The sequence below is a fragment of the Epinephelus moara genome, chromosome 12 (assembly GCF_006386435.1).
Source record: "Epinephelus moara isolate mb chromosome 12, YSFRI_EMoa_1.0, whole genome shotgun sequence".
Taxonomy (NCBI): domain Eukaryota; kingdom Metazoa; phylum Chordata; class Actinopteri; order Perciformes; family Serranidae; genus Epinephelus; species Epinephelus moara.
This window is the reverse complement of record NC_065517.1, coordinates 4,209,898-4,233,297: the sequence shown is the minus strand read 5'-3', so window position 1 is coordinate 4,233,297 and position 23,400 is coordinate 4,209,898. Positions and strand designations below refer to the sequence as shown.

Genomic DNA, 23,400 nt, shown 5'->3' with positions numbered 1-23,400 from the left:
TCACTCAGCCCTCAAGGGTCGATCTCACCAAGTTCACTTCAGCTGTTTAGAGAAATGGAACAGCCCTTATGATGGCGGCGGGGATTCCCCCGAGGGCAAGTGCTGAGGGCAAGTGAGCGAGGGCGACTCAAACTGTTTTTGGAACGCAGCCCTGGTGTGTCCTCGGGGATGGAGGCCATTAGGACAGGAGGGGCAATGGAAGGCCTCTGTCCTAAACCCTCATCCATGAGGACAAACCAGGGCCAGGGGGCAGCAGTGGGCTTCCTGCTACCCCCTGCCCTGTCCCTGGATCTTTGCATTCCTAAGGCACAGGGAATCAATCACAACAACAACAATTTTCTGCAAAGTATTTATTAAAAAAGTATTGAAAAAGGAGTGCATCATGGACTCAAAAAGAGGTATGTTTGAGGTGCTCTTTGGAATGGGATTCATGTTGTGATAAAGAAACAAAGAAAAAACCCCAAGGCACTCTCCCAAAGCAGTTAAATGCCTTTATTCTTAAGCCATGGTCATATAAACCTTAAAAACACAGTCCTTTGACACGTTTCGGCATCAAGCCTTCATCAGAAAGTTAAACAGATTCAAGGAATAAAGAATAAAGGCATTTTAACTACTATGGGAGAGTGCCTTGGAGTTTTCCATTACGTTATGTTTCGTTATCAAAGTATTAACTTGGGTAAAACAAATGTAGTTTCCATATCATTATCCAAATCTGCACATACTTTATTTTTATTTCTTTTAAGTTGTCCCACTTTTTTCACCTGTTGAGGCTCCACTTTTCCCTCCAGGCCCATTTTTTGAAGGATTGTTCTAAACAAGAGAGAAGCATGACAAAAGGTAAACACACAAGATCACAAAAGGGGACATCAGGACAGATATAAAACTCCCACCCCTACCTAAAAACAACATTCACTTATTGTGATCTTAAGATTATATTTGTACTTTGGTCTTTGTAGAGGATTTGGGTTAATTTAAGTAACCTTTACATACAAATATGTATAGAGTACAAATGGGCTATTTATTATTGCCTTAACAGGTACCTCCATCCGAGTGTGGCCGTATTTTTGGCCCCTGTGAACAGGTGGTCGTTCTCACCACAGAGTTTTATAAACTCCTCCATTTGCTCCTTGCTCCCTACAACAAAATGAAATGTAAGACATATTTTCTGTTATGTCAACAGGCAAAATGATATATATATATATATATATATATATATATATATATATATATATATATAATAATGATAATAACAATAACGCTCCTCAAGTTAGCTCTATATTCAATCTAAATGTTTACAGTTTTACAGCCTAGAAATACAGCGGGGCTCACAATCTATCCTATCATTAACTTTATATTTGTTCATTGCGGTGCGTTTATGCACCTGATGTGAGGTATAAACAGCCTACAACATCTCCACAGTTACAATAAGATATAAGTCACCCTCCGAGCTTGTAACAATTGAAAGTTAAGGGGTTTTAGGCTTTACCGTACACGTTACTTTTAAAAAAGAAATGAGACGCTAGAGACACGGATGCTTCAAAGACGCTTGAAATGCTGGAAACGCTTATTCAATGCGCGCTAGACAAAAAACCCCAGCAAGGAGCGCCTGTGGAGCGGGGGTGCGTGCACAACACACACACACACACTTCCTGTCATCTCCTTATGTCTCCCCTTGAATATAGTGTTTCCCTCAAAGACAGACAGTACTAGCTTACATGAAACTATCACGAGCTATCAAATCAAATCCAACTTTGTTTATATAGCACTTTCATACATAAAAATGCAGCACAAAAACTGTGAACTACGAAATAAGGTCACCAGCCCTCTCACATATCCCACTGTCTGAAAGTTAACTAGCTGCTACGCATCGTCAATTACATTGTACTCACCAGACAAATTCGTTGCACTGCTCACACAGCTCCATGCGTGTCTTCTCCTGTGTTTGTTTGAGTACTGAGGTGTGCGTGTGTTGTATAATTCTTAAAAATCAAATATTGTCAGGATAAATTTCTCTTCAGATTGCATTGTGTTGTCTGTCGCTCGTAACTGCCGTAAACTGCCGTAACTGACCAAACTGCCGTAACTGCCACAACAAAACAGGAAGGAAGATTTGATTGGCTGCCTGGGCCAATGATGACAATGATGAATGGTGCTACTGGCGTCTGATGCTCAAAAAGTTGAGTTTTTCAGCGTCTACGCGCGCCAAAAAACTCGGTCTACAAAAATGCGCATCTAAAAAAACGCCGGAAAAACGACCGTCCAAAAAGACGCTTGAACGCCGGTCAGACACGCCATATCATAGGAAAACAATTGTTTTACTGGCGTCACGCTTCTAGCGTTTCATCTCTGTGTGATCGCCCCCTATCTGAGCTCCTCCTATCAACAGGTTAGCCTTAAAGCTATAGTTGGTAATGCTGGAGAGCTAGCAAGATTTGAAAGTGGCACCTCCTCTAAGCTCCACCCCCTCCTCCCCCTCCCGTCAGTGCTCCGTCCAAAGCCACGCCCCCACAATGCACCGATGTTGACTGTGGTTTGTCCTCTCGCTTTATCCAAAGCCTTTTTTGTCGCAGTCTTTTCTGCCTCCGACTTTCTTTTCTCAGCCTGTTTAGCAGAGCGAGCCGTTACAAGTAACGCTGGAAGTGATACTTTTGGCTACATTTTCTCTGCCATTGTTCAGCGAACTCCTGCTAACTCGGTATTTCTGCTGAGGAGTGTGCTGAATATTTCCACGTGATGAGTGCACACAGGGAGGAGGGAGGGATGGAGGGGGGCTCGGGCAGGACGAGACATGAAGGCATCTGATTGGTTCTTTCCATTCACACCAAATGGCAGGGATTGGTCAGAGTTTTTACAGGCCTGCAGCTGCCACAGAGGTCAGATTTTTTTTCGTTCCTTTTTCTGAACACATTATGTATTGACTACTCTCAGGATGGAAGGACCATTTCACCCAGTATAACAAGAAGTGTTTCTTAACAGGATTACCAACTATAGCTTTAAGCTAACGTTACATCGCGGAGCTGGCTACCATTAACGTCATGTATTTAAACAGCCTTTTAGAGGTTTTAAGGCCCCTTGAAATTCTGGCGTTAAGTAAAAATCCATTACTTACATTTTAAGGTATATTCGGTACTGCTGCCGGTGCCGGTGCCTGCCGCCGTTGTAAAGAAAACTCCGGGTTGAACAGAGGCACACAAAGGATCTTGGGATATGGGAGGCCGCGAAGGATAGTAGCGGTGCATCCTCCAAATACAGGGAAAAGGAGGGCGCATTTGTCGGCTGTATTTGGAGGAGCCTTCGAATTTGGATGGATTGGGACAGCCTTTGCACAGCGTTGTGACATAAGCGGCCTTCAAATTCGCCCTTCGAAGGATGCAGACCCTGAATTAGGACACAGTTTATGACACATTCCAGTAATTAGCTCAAGGCAAACGTGAACTATTTGAATGGAACTTTATTGAAAAAAACTCATAGCAGGCATGACTGGTTGACAGCAGTGAACTGTCAACCATTAACCTACCAAAGCAAACAACCTGACACAGTTTACCCTTTTTTTTCTACATACTTTGCTACATGCCCACATACCGAGCTTACCTGTCCACACTAATATTTGCACTGCTGAGCCAATGCAACAGCATCGCTTCCTTTAAGCTTTGCTAAAGTTTGACTTTCTCTTTGGACATCTTGTCAGGACGAAGACAGTATGTGGACACTGGCCTTTCACATGGTTTTCATCGGTTCATGCCTACAGGTATGTGAATAGCATACAATGTATGTAATATTCATTGTGCAAATTAAGAAAAAGCATGTCGACCCATTCCAGTATTTTATTTTAAAGCCGATGATGTGCCAATATTATCGTGCGTCCCTACCAGAAATCCCGGCCTCACTATGAATAAAGAAAAGGTTCAGTATTTTGGGAAATTAGATTAGAAGAAGCACTCTCATATCTGAATGGTAAATATTAAGTTACAACCTGCAGTCGGGTAGCTGAGTATAAAGGCTTCAAACGGCCTAGCTACAGCTGGCCTGGCTCCATCCGACAGTAAAAACATCTGCCATCAATTAAAGCTCACAAATTAACATGTTTTGTACTGATTTAACAAATGCTTAAATGTTGCTGTTTCCCCATTTTGAGTCTTTATGCTAAGCTAAGATAACTGGCTGCTGGCTCCAGCTGCATACTTACCATACAGACATAACAGTGGTATCAATCTTTGTAATTAATTCTCAGCCTGAAAGCAAATAAGCATATTTCTTAAAATGTTGAACAAATCCTTTAACCATAGAGTTCAGTCATTTCTAAATTTACAAAAAAAATTTAACCTTCCCACCTGCAGGGAATCGCATGCTACCCATCATGCACTTTATACGGCATTGTGGCTAATTGCGCCATGCAGCACCACTACTGGGTTCCTGCTCTGCCTCCCAACATCACAGACCTTTACCTGGAGATGAACTACATCGGTGAGATCAACAGCAGCTCGCTCAGAAGCTATGACCAGCTGCAACGAGTAGATCTTGGAAGTCAGAAAGTGCAGCTTGTCATAAGGAACAACGCTTTCCTCAGGCAGAGAAAACTGATAAAGTTGGTCCTTGGCAACACCCAGCTTCAGCTGGAGCCAAGGGCTTTTGCAGGACTGTTTAACTTACAAAATTTGTTTTTGGATCATTGCAATTTGGCAGACTCTATACTGGCAGAAAGCTATCTGCAGCCACTTTTATCCCTAGAAAAGCTTGATCTCTCTGGTAATAAAATAGTGAGACTCCGACCAGGACCGTTCTTTTCAAAACTTACAAAGTTCACACAACTAAACCTCAAATTGAATCGTATTGAAAGTTTATGTGAAGAGGATCTTGTCGGTTTCCAGGGGAAATACTTCACACTCCTGAACTTGCAATCCAATTACGTTAGGTATAGTGATGATTTTGACTGGGAAAGATGCGGGAACCCTTTCAGAGGGATGGCCTTTAATACCCTTGACTTATCCAGCAATGGGTTCAGCATGACGATAGCAAGAAATTTTTTTAAAGCAATACAGGGTACCCCAATTGCTCATGTTATATTATCTGGACACATAGGTAAAGGCTTTTCATTTAACAACCTTCCAGATCCAGATAAAAACACATTTGAAGGCCTCATGAATAGTTCAGTTACCATTTTAGATCTGTCTAAAAACTATATATTTACTTTGCAGAAGGCTTTTTTAAGTCCTCTAAAGGATGCAAAAATCGTTGACATTTCCATGAACAAAATCAATCAGATAAACAGAAATGCCTTTGATGGTCTTCAAGGACATTTACGATTGCTCAACCTGTCATCTAACCTCTTAGGAGAAATATATTCTCACACATTTACCAATCTGACAGACCTTCGGGTGTTAGATTTGTCATACAACTACATTGGGGCCTTGGGACATGAAGCATTCAGTGGTCTTCCTAAATTACGAGCGTTATATCTGATGGGAAATTCACTGCGAGTCCTAGGTTCTCCTGCACCATTACCAAACTTAGAGTTTCTTCTCTTGGGCGACAATAGGTTGACATCTATATACAACATCAATAAACTGGGTAATAACAGTATTTATGTGGATGTTGCAGACAATAAACTAACAAATTTGGATGATATTTTTGTAATTTTAACCCAATTCAGGCATCTCCAAACTTTCTTCTATGGTAGCAACTTGATCAAGTGGTGCAGTCAGAATGTTACAGTACCTCACAATAATAGTTTGCGAGTGCTGGATCTTCATGACAGCTCCCTGCATATAATCTGGGGGCGGGGGGAGTGCCTCAACCTTTTTGATCATCTAGAAAATTTGCAGGGTCTAAATTTAAGCTTAAACTCACTTGCGGCTCTCCCACGAGGGATTTTTAATGGTCTAGGCTCAATCACAGAGATCGACCTCTCATCTAACGCCTTAACTTTTTTGCAGCCAGATATTTTCCCGGTCAGCCTGAAAAGACTCGACCTCTCTAACAACTTTTTAGCCGCTCCAGACCCAAGGACTTTTCAGTCCATCAGCTTCCTTAGCCTGGCTGCAAATCGGTTCCACTGTGATTGCAATCTGGAGAGCTTCTTGAAGTGGCTGAAAGTGACACATGTAAACTTCTTCAGCCCGATTGATGAGTTCAGATGTGAGTTTCCAGTTGCTCTCCATAAACGTTCTCTACTGGAATACTCCACAAACGTCAAACCATGTGAGGACGTCCAAGACCTTAAGATTGCGCTTTTCATCCTCTCTGCTCTCCTCATCATTGCTTTCATCCTCAGTGGGATTGTTTACGCCCGTCTCCGAGGGCACATATTCATTATCTACAAAAAGATCATCAGTAGGGTTGTCAAGGGCCCAAAACCGACAACTTATGTTGACGAAGTGCAGTATGACGCCTTCCTCTGCTTTAGCAACAATGACTATGGGTGGGTAGAGGCTGCATTGCTTAAGAAGCTGGATAACCAGTTTTCAAAGGGGAACATCCTCCACTGCTGTTTTGAGGCCAGAGACTTCCTGCCAGGTGAGGATCACCTTTCCAACATCAGAGATTCCATCTGGGGCAGCAGGAAGACTGTGTGCATCGTCTCCAAAGAGTTCCTCAAAGGTACAGTTTTTCTGAGTTATTAACAGTTGCAAGTCTACATTTGTCTCCTTAAGTCTTAGCTTTGAAATATTTTCTCCTTTTTTTCCAAGGCATAGTTTGACATTTTGAGAGACGTGTGTGTCCTGTGTGTGCATTTTGAGTAACTTAACACCCCCTGAAAATCTTGTTTTTGCTGACCTGCAGTGGCTTAACTTTCCTCTCGTCTTTCCTTTCCCTCCTTTGTGAGTCATAAAATTAGTTACAAAATGAAATGATAAATAGGTTATAAAAACTAACTGAGTTGTGCCTCTTTGTAGATGGTTGGTGCTTGGAGGCGTTCTCATTGGCCCAGGGCCGGATGCTGGAGGAGCCGACGAGCATCCTGATTATGTTGGTGGTAGGGAAGGTGTGTATAAGGCTGCTGAGATACTTAATTTGCACCCATTCTCTAGGGGTCAGCAAAAGCCATATTTAGAATTTTTAAATATCTGTCTGTGGGTGTTTTTACTTAAAAAAAAATGGGGACTTTGGGGGCAGGGGAAACTAGCAGCCAACAAGTAGTTGCCTATAAACTTCAAGGAGACACAGAGCAATCTTGGCATTATTGTTATTGTTGTGTTTTTTGCTGGCCATGTGACAAATTAAAGTCCAATATTTGCTCTCCTTTTAACTCTGGTCTCTAAATCCTCCTTAGCTGCTAAATGCTACACTATATTCAGCTTTGTTTGTTTGTTTGATGCTGGGCAGATAGTGCAGTGCACACACATGAGACAACTTAAACATGCAAGTAGTGTTGTAGTGGAGGGTATACCTACTTCTTTTTCGGGCTGTGTACAGTATACCCACCTATCAGCCAAAAAGCCATTGGGATATATAGGATGGTGTGCCCACTTCCTCCTTGGCAATCTATCCATCTACCTAGTAATACACCCAGCTCATCAATTACCACTACGCCACTGCATACTGGTAGTCATGTGACCCACTGTTAATACAAAACTGAGCTGCTTTAAAGAGTAACCAAACTCAAACGAACAAATCTGATTTTTTCTTAAAGGTCCAGTGTGTAGGATTTAGGGGCATCCATTGACAGAAATGGTATATCCATATCTATTTTCTTTAGTGTATTATCACCTGAAAATAAGAGTTGTTGTGTTTTTTGCTACCCTAGAATGAGCAGTTATATCTACATACAGAGTGGGTCCTTTCCATGGATCTATTAAAAGACCTGGATACAGCACTGGAGGCAGGACCTTGTTTATTCCTTTTAAAAGTTGCTCAGTGGCACATGAAGCCAAAAAACTCTACTGCAGCAGTATCAAATTACCCAGACAATCGGAGCGGCTTCTGTATCACTGCCCATAGAGCAGGCGGAGAGACCAGCCGATCTGACTACTTCTAGTTTGGCACTTTGCTAGCTTACATGGGTACGAAATTATTTAATCTTGCAGCTCTTCTAGACTTTCTAAATGTTGTCAGATGGAATTAATTAAATCCTGATAGTGAAATGAGTCAATTGGAGGGGGTAGTGATGCTCAAAAATGTATCCACTGATTTACAGATGTCTCTTTCCCAGTATAAGTGAACGGGAAAAAGTATTGTTGGGCCCATTGGCATTATGTGACAGATCCCTGAAATTGCAGTACTACTGTTTGGCTACTATGAAAATTGGCTTCAAAGCTTGGCTAACTTCGTGGGCGCCTGGTCCTCTCCCAAGAAGTCCGCCAACCAACCAACTCTGCAAAGTCACTACTAGATGCCACTACTGGGACAACTGCATAGTAAAATAGTTACCTATCTTTTTATCTGTCATTGGCACATCTTTGTTGCCAGGTGAGCAACTCTCTAGACATCACTGGATGATGGGCAATTCAGTACATACTTTTCACAAGCAGATGTCAGGCTTCATACAGATTTAAGTAATATTACTTAACAAAGAGGGAAGGAACTGGTGCTTTGCAATTTTTAGAATTTTTTTTTTTATATTGTTAGTATTATTATTTTTAAGAATTATAATTTAAAATTCCTGACCTTCACTACTGATCAACATCTCCATTCTAACACAATACAACTCAAGGTGGCTCACTACCAGCTGATTAAGCACCATGCAATCCGAGCTTTCATCCAAAGGAGAAAGTACCTAATTTGGCCGGAGGACCCTCAGGACCTAGAGTGGTTTTTTGAGAAGCTCGTCTCACAGATACTCAAGGACACAAAGGTAAAAAAATTGGCAGAGGACAAACCTGACGCTGCACAGTCTGACATCCAATCTCAGAACGAGGACAGTATCCAGCTTGAGGCCATCGCTGCTATTGCCATGTGAACTCTAACTGTGTGATAACGTGTTGATACCAACATCATTCCAGCTGAAGTGTCACCAGTGATCTTGCACTCCAGGCTCCTCAGCAGGATGAGGATGATGTTCTCCTCTAAAAAGACCTTTCTGAAAAGGACTATGGGTATTATTAATCTTCCAAGGAAGTAATAGCAAAGGCTCTTCAAAAAGTCCTTCATGTTTAAGTTTTAGAACCAGACTTAGAAGCTGTCTGGTCCTGAACACTTTCATTTCCATGTATGGAGGTGATCTGTTGCACAATATCAAATCAATTTATAATTCCTTTCTCTATATTTTCAGTATTTTGTCTTTTGTCATTGTCAGCATTTACTGTACTCCATGACTCACTGACATGTGATCATAAAGAAATTAGTATGTCATTTGTTAATGCTGTGTTGTTGAAATTAACAATATGTAACACTGAGTAAGTGAAATGTGTTTGATTCATCAAGCGTAATAACAATATGTTGGGATTCACAGGACCACAGATGATTTATCATTTGGTAAAATCATCACTGGGCATTTAAAGGCTTTTTCCTCTGCATGCTCTTTGTTCTCCAAACAAAGACAGCTATGTGACACCCATCTCCACAGGAGGTCTCACCTCACACCTCAGTGAGACACAAGTCTCACAACTTGATTGGACAGCACTGTTACAGTGACATGCCCCTCTGTGATATCACCAAACTCTAAGCTAAGTCCTGCTCCTTTCAAGCTCTCTCTCTTGCTCTCCAGCTGTTGAACAGGTAACACCTCTTTCCGGCTGGGCCTGGAACAGCAGTGGCCCAGACCCTTGCTCCATAGCCCCAAACCACTAAAGGGAGGGCAATGGATCATAGACTCTCTTGCAAACACAAGGTTTTGCAACTAGCTTTCCAGCAACAAGGAACTAAGTGAGTTAGCACCCAGCGTCTAACTCTGCTAAACCCTGAGCGACCAGCTTCCTCGGAGTTTCACCTTTGGAACAAAGGACCCAACAAAGACTGCACCTGGAACCATCTTCCCAGCCTTCTTCTGCCGGCTAACAAAGCAGTACACCACCAAGTGACTCTTTCTCCCATCCATTCAAGGATCGGTAATGTAACAACTGGGCATAGCTTATCACAGCTTTACAGGCTAAGCAAGACTGGTTAACTTGTTGTATGTGATTCGACTGAGTTATTGTTGTGATTAGATTGCAGTTAGGTCATTGATTAGTTGGCTTCGCCAAAGCTAGGTGTTTAGTTTGCTAATACTGTTCACAAACAGATTCTTGCACACAACTAAACAATCTTTGCACTAATCCAGACCGTTTGCAACACACGTCACATTGACATAGACTCATTAACAAATAGGCTTTCAACAGAGCTACATCCAAACAGGCATCTCAAAGTTCCTGCTTCTTTTCCTTTGTCTTTGTCCTGACCACACGGTCAGACAAACACCTCCCCCGACCTGGAGCCAGCCTTGATTCGGCCATTTTGGTAGTTCTCTGTTGTCAGCCATTTTGTTTTGTAGGCCAAACGGCTCTTTGATCACCACACCCGCCTTTGTCTTTCTCTTTTTCTCCCTCACACACACACACACACACACACACACACACACACACACCAAGCTTGTATATAGTTTGTTAGAATTTGTGTGTTTTGGTTTGCTTTGCTAGTTTGTGAATAAATATAATTCTTTGGAATCATACCTGCTGTCTGTTTAATGTTGCACAAGAGTGAATGAATAGTCAACCTCTGCTGCGTCAAGAACTGAAGAAATTCTTCAGGCGTTACTGTTAATTTTGGTTGTCATTAATTAAATTATTAATCAAACTCCAAATTAATAGTTAAGCCTATTTTATGAGACTGATATCTTTAACTGGCTATCATTTTCCCTTTACGGGAATGGTGCCCCACGAGGTGATTTAATGTTAATTAAGTCACATCATTTAACATAATTATTAATTATTAATAATAATAATTATTTCTGATAGCCAATTAAATACCAACATATTTGGTGCCGCCGTGTGAAGCCCGAATTTATGTTCCCAACATTTTTGGCGCCTTCGTGTGAAGCCTAATGTGTTGACCCCAACAAATATTTGTGATGTATTTTCTTGTCAGCTGCTCTCACTAAATGTGGTACAAGTACAACACTGTTCAGTTTAATACAGGGGTGTCCAAACATTTTTGAGTGGAGGCCAGATTATATAATGTGAAAAAATCCAAAGGCCAGCTGCTTCTCGCATCAAATGGGTTATTAAAAAAAGAAAATCACAACCAAACAAGTCAAACACAACTGTGTCATGTTTCAGTATTCAACTCCGAAAAGCAGCAGCCCTCACTGTCAATTTAATGCTTATTTGCCGTGGCCATGTCTGCCACCTGGCAGGAAATGTCTGATGTTAGGTAACTGTTCCCTGTGCTTGCTTATCATCTGTGTATGAAAACACATTAGTTTCGCCTGTATATTTCCTATTCAGTGCATGTCTACAAACTATTTGTCATTCTGCCATTGTGATGTAAATGGAAAAAATACAAAGTGCAAATGCTTGATCAACCAATATTGTATGGCAGGACACATATAGTATCTTTGAAAGTCAGGCCAAGGACCATTTAAAATCAGTCTGAAGGCCACAGTTGGCTCCCTGGACGGAATTTTGGACATGTCTCCCCTAATAACCTGCAGGAAGAAGCAATGAAGCACATTAGAGGAGAGAGAGTCTGTTTTTTAATCACTGTAGGTGTTGCCGCCAGAGGTGTGGCTATGAGTCACATGACTTGGACTCGAGTCAGAAACACAAAATTGATTATTTTGGACTTGACAATATCAAAAAAAAACTTGCAACTCAACTTTGACTTTAAGATCATGACTTGTGACTTCACTTGAGCCTTTTGATACAGGGTTCCTACGCAAGTATGGAAAGTATGGAAATAAATTTGATCAATTTCCAGGTATTAAAAAGTATGGAAAATGAAAAATAAAGTATGGAAAAATATTTATGTTTCCAGACTATTACCACTGTTCTAAAATACTGTTTTCTAAAATAGAAAATTAGGTATTTCCAAAAATAATTTAATCAATCCGGATCGTGTTTTATGCCGGGCCAAGCACAGTTTGTGTGAGAGCAAACGTCTCAGAAAACATACCGCCCCTTTTACCTGATTGACAAGTGGTATGTCCAGTCCGCTGCCCCATGACCCTCCTCCAGCCCCCCAGGTATCAAGTTTCACTCCAACACTGCACCTTCGACAAGAAGACGAGTTTCACGTGGTTCACAATGGGTAGATGCAAGTTTTTGGATGGATGGCTTGACAATACCGTATATAAATACTGGTTGGCCAAGGATTCCCAATTCACACACAGAGCTAGATGCAAGCTTTGTGTGAAATCGTTTGACATCGCCAACATGGGGGAGAAGGCGATTCTGAGCCACATGAAAGGAAAAAACACTGACGTCTCGTTACTGCATGGCTTGCACCCAGAGTCCCACCCTTTTTGCCTCAGCCCAGACATTGAACTTACCTGAGTTTTTATTTTCATGCCATTATGGTACTTGGCTACAATTGCCTATTAAGAATAATTAAATATGATGTGAAATATGATACACTGATATATTTACTCAGATGTCGCATATTCTCTGGAAAAAAAAAAAAAAAGCCAAGAAGTCTGGAAATTAGGGTACGGAAAAGTATGGAATTTTGAAATTCCAAATGTGTAGGAACCCTGTTATTTGCATTACTATTTGTTTTTTCTTCAGATAAATCTGATAATTGTTGCTCGGTCTCTTTACTCATTTATTTAGTAAAGTGTCCACCACACACCTTCTCATTCTACATATACAGAGAGGTATACTGTTGACTTTACAGCCTACATTTTATTTAATTTAGAGTGTCTGATAGAGTGATATTATTGATTATCTCTGATCCCTGCGGTCAATTTGGTCATTGCGACAGTGCGATGCAACACCACTGACGCTAGGTGGCGCCAAGCTAACAAAAAAAAAAAAAAAAGAATCCTATCAGTTGTGTGTTGAAACTGTGATTGTCAGTATTACCCCTGTTCAACCAAATCAGCTCTGGTTCTTGAACCAGTTTCATTCAGGATTCTTGGAACCTTGATCCTATCTAGTGAACCAGCCCAGGTTTCCACCAGTTTCTCACAATACCATTGTAATCAAGGATGTGTCGTCAGTGGAGGACGTTGCAATATGCACAACGGAAGTAAACAGAAGCAGCAAAATTGCGGGTTACACTGATTACCTGTGAACTTTTGTTCTGTTATTGCACAAAAAATTAAGAACAAACTATGAATTAGATCACTGCACGCTAAGTTTTGTACTTGACTTCTCCATCATTGCCTTCTTCATCCTCACTTTCCAACCTGTAAAATATGACATGCCCACTGATGTCGTTGCAGTTCACACCTCAGGTCAAGGAAAACCTGCTAATTTTTGGTTCTAGCTGAGAACAAACTTTTCAGGTTCCAAACCAATCTATTTTTAGTTGAAATACTCTGAGTGGTTCAAAATTAGGTGCAAGAATCAGAACTGAACCAGTTCCATGTTGGTGGAAAATAGGTATATGTGAAGAGCTGCTGTTGAGTGCATGAGAGCAAAATGTTTGTTTGCAGAATCATTCAGTTTTTCCCAAGTACATAACTTTGTATGTAAAGTAACTGAAGAAACCTTTGTCATCTTCCAGCTGGTCCATCCTTGTCTTGATTCCTGAGTGAAATGATCCAGTAAAATAAAGTTGTTGTTTTTTTTCAGTTTTTTTATTAGTGTAAAGAATTTCTCTATGTATAATATATAATTTTATGATTAATGATTTTTGCATCCCAACCTGTGCTTTGGGTTTTGGACATCTAACCTAAACATCAGATTGAATGATTTTATACATCACAGTTATAGTTGTCTCATGTTTAAAAGTCACATCCTTTAATTTGATTTTTTTTTTTTAATCATAGTAATATAAGCAACAACAAAAGGAGGAGATAAGCATGGGGTGACTGTTGAGGTGCCTGACTGGGGAAAATTATGAGGGATCCCTTTGGACTTCTGTTTACTGTTTTCACCACTAGATGGTGAGGGTTAGCTGTCTGTACTGGCTCTTAATGTCAGTCTTGAGTGATCAGTGCAAACCCAGTGTGAATTTGTATAAGTAAGTGACCACCACATTGAGACTTAATTATTGTACTGGGTGTCATGTTCAACAAGGACTATTTCATTATAACAGCAAATGAAACCATCTCTGTAAGCACGTGGGTTTGTTGGACTAAGCTGAGAGTGGATCTGGGGTCAGCAGGTTTCCTTTCATTTCAGCTGTGTCTGAAAACAGGAAGCTACTGGGCAGAGGAAAGCTTCCGTCCTGTTGGCCCCGGCCGCCTGCATCCTCCCAACGTTTATGGGCCAGCTGTTCTGAACATTACAGCCCGTCTGCAGGCTCCTGCTGCTTATACACTGTGGACAGTCCATTAATCTGAACACAGTGCAACATTAACATCTGTCTGGCCTGCTTTTATTATGCACTTGTTTATGTTTTCTGGGATTTTTAGCAGTGTTGGACTGCTGAAAATACTGTTAGTAACCCCAAAATTTGGTGGGTATCATTTAGATGTATACATAGGCATCTGATATAAAAAGGCCCAGAAAGCCTCTTGGTAAATGTTAACTGTATAGTTCCAAATATTTAAGGTCTTTATTTCAGACTCTATGTTTTTGACTTACAGGTACAGAGCCAAAAAAGAGACAAAAGGCAGTAAATAATCAGATGATTCATAAAACACAGCTGAATGTATCATCAGTAACTAATACCATTGGATATAATCAAGTCTTTGTTTTGATTAAAAAGTGAAAGAAAAGTACCAAGCATTAGCTAGAGTTCCATAACATCTTGTAGCCGGGGGCGCCCCCAGAAATTTGTCACAGAGGAGGCCAGATGGAGCCACTGAAAATCTTGGAGTGGCCTACCAAAAGTCATAACTGAATTTTAGGAATTCTGTTATGCTCTTAAAGTATACAGGTAAGTTGCAAATATGTCAATATCAGAGTTAGAAAATCGTGTACCATTATACTTTGTATCTTACTTTACTTTTACTTATTTAACAGTTAGAGTTCCATAACAGTCATTTCTTAATGTGTATCTAGGTATGTTAGGTGATTCATTGGTCTTCAAACATTGGGAACAAGCCCTCTCAAGTTAAGGAAAGACTTGTTGATCCCTGTAGATCCCATTTTGATTCAGATATCTTTAGGTGAGAGGTCAAGGGACTCTTTTGAAAAAGGCAGTGCTGTTTGTATGTTCACAGAAATTTAGCCCAAATTTGGAGTGTTTTTCTAGCCCCCTCCCCAACAAGCTATGGTTAAAATAGATGCCTTAGATTTTCAAGTTTAACAAGATTCCACTGCCATTGGGCTATCTTAAAAAAAAAAAAGCACATCACAGCCTCTTAAAGTGGTTAATATAGGCCTCCAATTATTTGCACGGGTGGTTTTGGGGCAGCAGTTGTATCAGGAGGGCCATGGTCCCCTCAAGTCCCCCCCTGGGGATGTCACTGTAGGTAACTGAGGAGAACTGCAGAGTTGGATAATAATTCTCTATGGGTTTATTCCAGGCCCCCATCAAGTGGGGCAGGCTTTAAAGCCAATTTCCATAGTGGCCAAACTGTGGGATTGCAACTTCCGAGTCCGTCATGTGATGCCCTTTTCCATAGGCTAACATGGTGAAAAAGACATCTGTACATTAGTGGATACATTTTTTGAGCATTAAAACCCCCTTGAAATAACTGATTTCACTATCTGGATTCGATCTATTCGTTGTGATGACATTAGGAAAGTCTAGAGGAGCTGCAAGATTAAATCATTTTAGCGGAGCAGGAAACTGGAAGTAGCCAGCTTAGCGGGTGGAAGTCTTTAGTATAAAAATAAATATTAATCTTGAAGCTTTTCCCTAACCTCTGCAATCACTTGATAAAAAAAAAAAACCTTTTTCATTTCATTTTTTCCCCCTTTGCTACCAGTAAGTTCTTTTTATCTAACACAAACTCATGTTATTTTCTGGTTGTCCTATTTTTGTTCTTGGCATGTGTTAATCAGTTTTTATGTTTTCTGTTTGCAGTTTCCAGTTTGGGTATCTCTGAGACAGGTGAAATCATGGGGACTGAGTGGCTAGCTAGTTTAACTGGAAATGCTGCCAGCTAAATACAATAAGTGCTAGCCTTTACTGGCTGCTGTAGTTTTATGATGAAGGTTAGCTTTAGGTTGGTAGCTAGCTGAAAGGACTAGCGCTCAGTGTGTTTAGCTACCAGTGCTTTCCTATGAGGGGCCGTACAAGCCATAATTCATTCTGGCCCTCTCACACACATACATTCTCCTTTCACATACATATATTTTCTCTCTCACACACATACATTCTCCTTTCACATACATATATTTTCTCTCTCACACACATACATTCTCCTTTCACATACATATATTTTCTCTCTCACACACATACATTCTCCTTTCACATACATATATTTTCTCTCTCACACACATACATTCTCCTTTCACATACATATATTTTCTCTCTCACACACATACATTCTCCTTTCACATACATATATTTTCTCTCTCACACACATACATTCTCCTTTCACATACATATATTTTCTCTCTCACACACATACATTCTCCTTTCACATACATATATTTTCTCTCTCACACACATACATTCTCCTTTCACATACATATATTTTCTCTCTCACACACATACATTCTCCTTTCACATACATATATTTTCTCTCTCACACACATACATTCTCCTTTCACATACATATATTTTCTCTCTCACACACATACATTCTCCTTTCACATACATATATTTTCTCTCTCACACACATACATTCTCCTTTCACATACATATATTTTCTCTCTCACACACATACATTCTCCTTTCACATACATATATTTTCTCTCTCACACACATACATTCTCCTTTCACATACATATATTTTCTCTCTCACACACATACATTCTCCTTTCACATACATATATTTTCTCTCTCACACACATACATTCTCCTTTCACATACATATATTTTCTCTCTCACACACATACATTCTCCTTTCACATACATATATTTTCTCTCTCACACACATACATTCTCCTTTCACATACATATATTTTCTCTCTCACACACATACATTCTCCTTTCACATACATATATTTTCTCTCTCACACACATACATTCTCCTTTCACATACATATATTTTCTCTCTCACACACATACATTCTCCTTTCACATACATATATTTTCTCTCTCACACACATACATTCTCCTTTCACATACATATATTTTCTCTCTCACACACATACATTCTCCTTTCACATACATATATTTTCTCTCTCACACACATACATTCTCCTTTCACATACATATATTTTCTCTCTCACACACATACATTCTCCTTTCACATACATATATTTTCTCTCTCACACACATACATTCTCCTTTCACATACATATATTTTCTCTCTCACACACATACATTCTCCTTACACATACATATATTTTCTCTCTCACACACATACATTCTCCTTTCACATACATATATTTTCACTCTCACACACATACATTCTCCTTTCACATACATATATTTTCACTCTTCTTTCACATACATATATTTTCACTCTTCTTTCACATACATATATTTTCACTCTCACACACATACATTCTCCTTTCACATACATATATTTTCACTCTTCTTTCATATACATATATTTTCACTCTCACACACATACATTCTCCTTTCACATACATATATTTTCACTCTTCTTTCACATACATATATTTTCACTCTTCTTTCATATACATATATTTTCACTCTCATACACATACATTCTCCTTTCACATACATATATTTTCTCTCTCACACACATACATTCTCCTTTCACATACATATATTTTCTCACACACACACATACATTCTCCTTTCACATACATATATTTTCACTCTTCTTTTACATACATATATTTTCACTCTTCTTTTACATACATATATTTTCACTCTCACATATATATATCTATACACCTTACTTTTCAACACATACACATAGGCTGCGGTCAGAAAGTCTTTTTTGCTTAGGAAGGTTCCTAGCTGAGTGAAATGACCCGGAAGTATTTTAGTGGCCGCCACGATAAGAGCTGTTCGAATTCTCTAAACACTCAAGGCTATTCAAGAGAAGGCTGAGACACGGGGTCAAACATGGGGGGATTGCACATGCGCAGTGTAACTTGAGCTGCGATGCTGGAGGGTGACAGCAGGGGCGCTGGATAAAAAGCACAGGATCCGCTCAGGCGATCAAGGAGTGCGCTTGGTGTGGTCTGCTTGGACTTTTGGACGCCGGCTGCCTGAAGTTGTCGGAATTGGAATTGTCATTCTCACCCACAACGCAGGCCACCAGTGACAGTCCAGTAATAAGCTGTGAAAACGACATGCATGCACATCCCCTTTATTCCGCGGTCTCATGCCATCTACTGAGCCTTTGAGGAAGTGCAGACCAGATTTTACTGCCCATGTGCAATCCCCCCATGTTTGATCCCGTGTCTCAGCCTTCTCTTGAATAGCCTTGTAAACACTAAGGAAAGGAGGTTCAGTGCTTCCTTTCAGATCTCCTTTAGCATAGGATACATCGGACCTTCCTAGGCAATAGGAAAGGAGATAATTCCATCCCACAAGTCATTGCGGCGGCAATATTTACGCACCATTCACAAACTCAAATGATTAGGAAAGAAAAAGATCAACATGACCGAGAAAGGAAGGAGATCACCATCTAAGTTACCGCTGTTTATGAAGCATTATACATCTCATGTCATAACTTGTTCACATATATTTTTTCAACTTTCAACATTATGTTAAACTTAGATGCGAACTATGAACGTTTCGCTACTATTGGTGTACCCTCTGTCCACAGCTTTGTTTAACTTGTTTCATAACAGGATAAACAAATATACAAATATACAATGCATCTTTTTAATTTTCTGATTTTCGTGTGAATGAAAAAAAACGGAAATCCAAGTGTTTTTCCCATTTTCGTCTTCAAATGGTTAATTGATATAGAAATTAAACCAAAACCAGAAACCTACTTGTTTTTCGCCTTTATTGTTATATCTATATTATCTGCCCCTACTGCATCTCAAAACATTGGCATCGGCTATGCTTATGGCCTAGATAGATAGATAGATAGATAGATAGATAGATAGATAGATAGATTCAAGAGTATTATCTAGACCTGCTCTATGTGTAAAGTGCCCTGAGATGACTTTTGTTGTGATTTGGCACTATATAAATAAAATTGAATCTAAAAAAATAGATAGATAATCAATGAAGTAACGTTGCTGTGCCTCGTGCGTAAATGCGCATATACTTGGCGTATCTGGAGATTTAAATAATCAATGAAGTTACTGCTTCCCACTTTTTATTCCCCTGTACAGTGTTTCCCTGCAGAGCTACAGTGGAAGGATCATAACAAAAAATACAAAAGACTGTAACGTTAAAAGATATCTGCCTGAGGTTATTAAATACCTGCAGCGAGCACCCCACCCCACCCCGCAGCAGAAACAATAAGCGCGTTTCCCCATAAAGAGAGACGCTGTGCGCATTTACGCACGAGGCACAGCAGCGTCCCTTTTATTATTAATATTATTATTATTTATTATTTATCTGTCTATCTATGCAGTAGGGGCACATAATATTGATTTAACAATAAAGGTCAAACACAAGTTAATTACTGGTTGTGGTCTAACTTCTACTCCAATTGCCCATTTGAAGAAGAAAATGGAAAAAGCACGTGGATTTCCATTTTTTTTTTTATTCACACGGAAAAACAAAATAATGCATTTAATATTTGTTTATCCTGTTATAAAACAAACAAGTTGAACACAGCTGTGGACGGAGGGGACACGCACCGTAACATATGCTCAGTTTGCATCAGTCATTTATTCATTTGAGCCAGCCTTTAGTAATATCATTAATTCATTTTACTACTTGGGATTCAGATGGGCGAGTGTGAGCAAACATTCTCAGTGTGACTGTAGGAGCCATTTCATAGTTTAATTGTTTGTGTGTGTGTGTTTAGTTTGTTTTTTACCACTAGAGGTGGGAGGTCTCACTCTGATGCTATTTTTAGTTAATCACACAGGTAATTGGCAGCTGCACATTCACAGGTGTTAAAGGGTTTGTTGATTATCAGCAGTTGGAGCAGAGCGGTGGTGGAAGCACACGGTTCTTACCGTATGCCAGCATTTTGTTTTCAACCCAGCAACATAATTTGGTATGTAACCTAACCCTTTTCTTTTGGATTTATATTTTTTTGCAATAAATGTGAACGTCACCCAAAAAAGAAACTTCTTCTGGACAGTTTAATTTAATGGACTGGAGTACGTGTTAAGAACATTCCTGAGCCACCGCAGGTGACTAATTAAATGTTTGGTTTACTATAGTCACCACAGTGACAATTTTGTTTCAGTTTGTGGCTGGTAGCCTATATTCCTTTTTTTAATTCAGTTCCGACCTTAGTAATTAAACAATATCTTTCATCGTGTTGTCCACGTTTATATATATCCTGCATGAAACAACACAATGAGAATGTACGCCCCATACGTGTGCATTTTGTAGTCCATTTTCAGAACACTGTAGTTTCACCACAGCAGACCCACATCAATAACATCCTTCTCAGCCAATCACAGCACGATAAATTCTTCTTCTTCGTGTGGTTTTATGGCGCGTTGCAACCATTGCTCATTAGGTGTATACCGCCACCTACTGTACCGGAGTATGTAGATTATAAATGGACTGCCTTCCGTTTCCACTGTACTCCTTCCGTTTCCACTATACTCTCACTCACACATGCATACATTCTTCTCTTACATATATATATTTTATTTCAACATACATACATTTTCCTTTTACATACATATATTACTTATAGTATTAAATGTATACATGATTGCATGTGCATGAGAGCAAAGTGTATGAATGTGTGCATAAAATATATGAATATGAGAGAAAAATGTATCAATGTGTGTGTTCAAATATATAAATATGAGTGAAAATATATAAATATGAGAGTGAAAATATATTAATGTGTGAGTAAAAATGTATAAATGTGTGAGTAAAAATATAAATGTGTAAGGAGAATGTATGTGTGTGAGAGGGCCAGAATGAATTATGTCTTATATGGCCCCTCATACTTTCCAGTATATTTGCTAGCAACTCAATCCTCTCATTTCTTGATTTATGTCAAAACAACATGTATGGACATACCCATGCCATTATCACATAAGCATAGAGTGGTATAGGAATAGGTCCTAAAACCTGGAAATGTGTTAGTGTTTTACCACTCATGGTTCCCTTGTCCCTTTTTGGTTAGATGACTGAAATAGGGTCTGTGGTTAGACAAGCTTGAGAGACTTTTATGTTTTGTTCTACAACATAAAATTCATCAGTAAATACACCACTGTGAATATTTATGTCTTTAAAAGGGTGGTTACTAACAAGTGGCTAAATGGGACTACAGAACATCATCACGCCAAATGGCTTTACTGCCTCGTTAAGTCATGCAATCATAGTGCAGTTTGTTTATAGCCTAACGTTAGCTTTTTAATTCTGGCGATTGCATTTAGGCTTCAAAAATCATTAATGTGGTGTTCATGTGTGAAGATTATCTTGTTGAACAAAATGTGTGAGTATCATAAATGTTTGTTTGTCACAGTTTATTTTCTGCTATTTCCAAAATCCAGTGGAAAAATCAAATGGGCTTTTTGGTGAGGGAACCAAGGCGACGCTAATTTCTGCATGTGAAGAAAAAAACGAAATAGATCAAGGCAGTAATTGTAATATATACTGGGGAGGGGACACATCCCCACTCTAAATGCCACTCCTCCCCAATACATCAATTAATAAAAATAAAAAATAAAAAAAAATAAAAAATTTTTTTTTGCTATGCTACAAAATGCATCCCGCTCACCACCATCCAAAATAACCACTATTATCACTACTGGCTCTGGTATTACGTTATACTGCCGTTATGTGTGTAGTTTTTCCAACTGCTGTTGCTGTACCCCAGCTTGACTGCTTCATGGTTACAGCCTTTAAGTAGGAAAATGAGTCTAATGTGTGCCAGGATCAAAACATTGCGGAAATGACAGTTAAAACACAAAGCAAGTATACATTCATGTCTTTAGTCAGAGCAAAGGCTCCATAGATAAAAGAATCAATGAAAAATAATTGCTCCTCCACTGAAAAACAAGAAAGAAGGAAAAAGTATTTCACCTCCATAAATCTGGAGCAGTCCAGCAGCTCCACCAAAATCTAATTTGAAAAGTGGAAGCAAATGTTTACCTTGTAAACAAGCTCTCCAGCTCTGCGGCCTCTTCGCAGTTATTTCAGGCCTGCAGAATATACTTAGAACAGACACACATGCTTCTAAGATTCTCCCTCGCAGGGAAATGTAATAAACTCTGCCCCATAGCCAGAGCTAATATTTGACCTTTGTTTAAGCAAATATAATTACAGGGATGCTCACGCAAGCCGGAGGAGGGATCCTCGGAGGGGAGTGAACTCATCTTCACTGCAGGGATTGAGAGGAGGAGCAGGATAAAAGCAGCCATGGGGGATCTGAGGCTGAGGGGAACACAAGCTCATCTCTATGAGCCAAAATAAGATTTTTACTTCAACATGGGAGCATCAAGTGAGCCCAGTGTGGGCCGTGTTCTTACGTAATGTGTTTTATAGGGCTTGTTTGTTTGTGGAGGTTTGTTCTGGGGTTAAGGGGCGTGACAGGGATGAGAGCAAAGAACCAGCAAAAGCATAGCGGTACTTTTCCTCCCTTCTCTGTGACACCATCAGTCCGCCTGGGGTAAAATGTTTTCAGGCTAGAGCAGCCTTTGTGCATCATCTGTCCTTCTTCCAGCAGTTTTTCTGATCCAAGGTTGTGGTGGAAAGTAGCATTTCACATTGAAACTAATGCCTTGAGATGAGTTCATCATATTTCCACAGAAGCGCCCCTCTGCGACCACAATGTTGAAAGTGTCTGGGGCGCGAAATAATAAAACACTAAATTTGAGATGTCAAAGCAACCTTTGAAGATAGATAGAGAGATTGGCTCTGAAACGGCACATCAAAAGAACCAGGGTGACGTGTGGATCTCTGGAACGACTGCTCCACTGGATATTGGACCAAAGTGTGAATAAGACTATTGTTGAGCCAGAAAAAGATGACTAGCTTTAGTTTGGTGCTTCAGTATGAATTCCCCCTCTAACCCACTGTGGAGCTTGACGTTAACATACAGAGAGCAGATCAGGGTCCGCATTCCACACTGCAGGCAAGACACAGAGCAGAAAGGTGATCAGAGACGATGACTGCTTCTTTTCCCAGCTGTCCTCTGAGGAAACAGGTGTTTTCTGCACTTGGTTGGAATGGATTTAGTAGCAGAGAGAGAGAGGGAGATTGGAGAGGTCATAGAAGGAAAGAGGGATGTAAAAT

At 39.9% G+C, this 23,400-nt stretch overlaps 1 protein-coding gene across 4 annotated transcripts in view; it reads left to right on the top strand.

Annotated features, from left to right (window-relative positions):
- Positions 1–10,574, top strand: part of tlr5b (toll-like receptor 5b) — a 14,413-nt gene extending 3,839 nt beyond the window's left edge. For 3 of the 4 annotated variants that reach the window (XM_050058465.1, XM_050058467.1, XM_050058466.1), the window contains exons 2-5: positions 3,689–3,748; positions 4,338–6,597; positions 6,894–6,982; positions 8,651–10,574. In XM_050058465.1, coding sequence (XP_049914422.1) covers positions 3,701–3,748; positions 4,338–6,597; positions 6,894–6,982; positions 8,651–8,896 — 2,643 coding nt within the window. In that variant the 5' untranslated portion in view covers positions 3,689–3,700 and the 3' untranslated portion in view covers positions 8,897–10,574. The remainder of the gene's footprint in view (positions 1–3,688; positions 3,749–4,337; positions 6,598–6,893; positions 6,983–8,650) is intronic. The other variant, XM_050058468.1, reaches the window with a different exon arrangement.
- Positions 10,575–23,400: the final 12,826 nt, after the last annotated feature.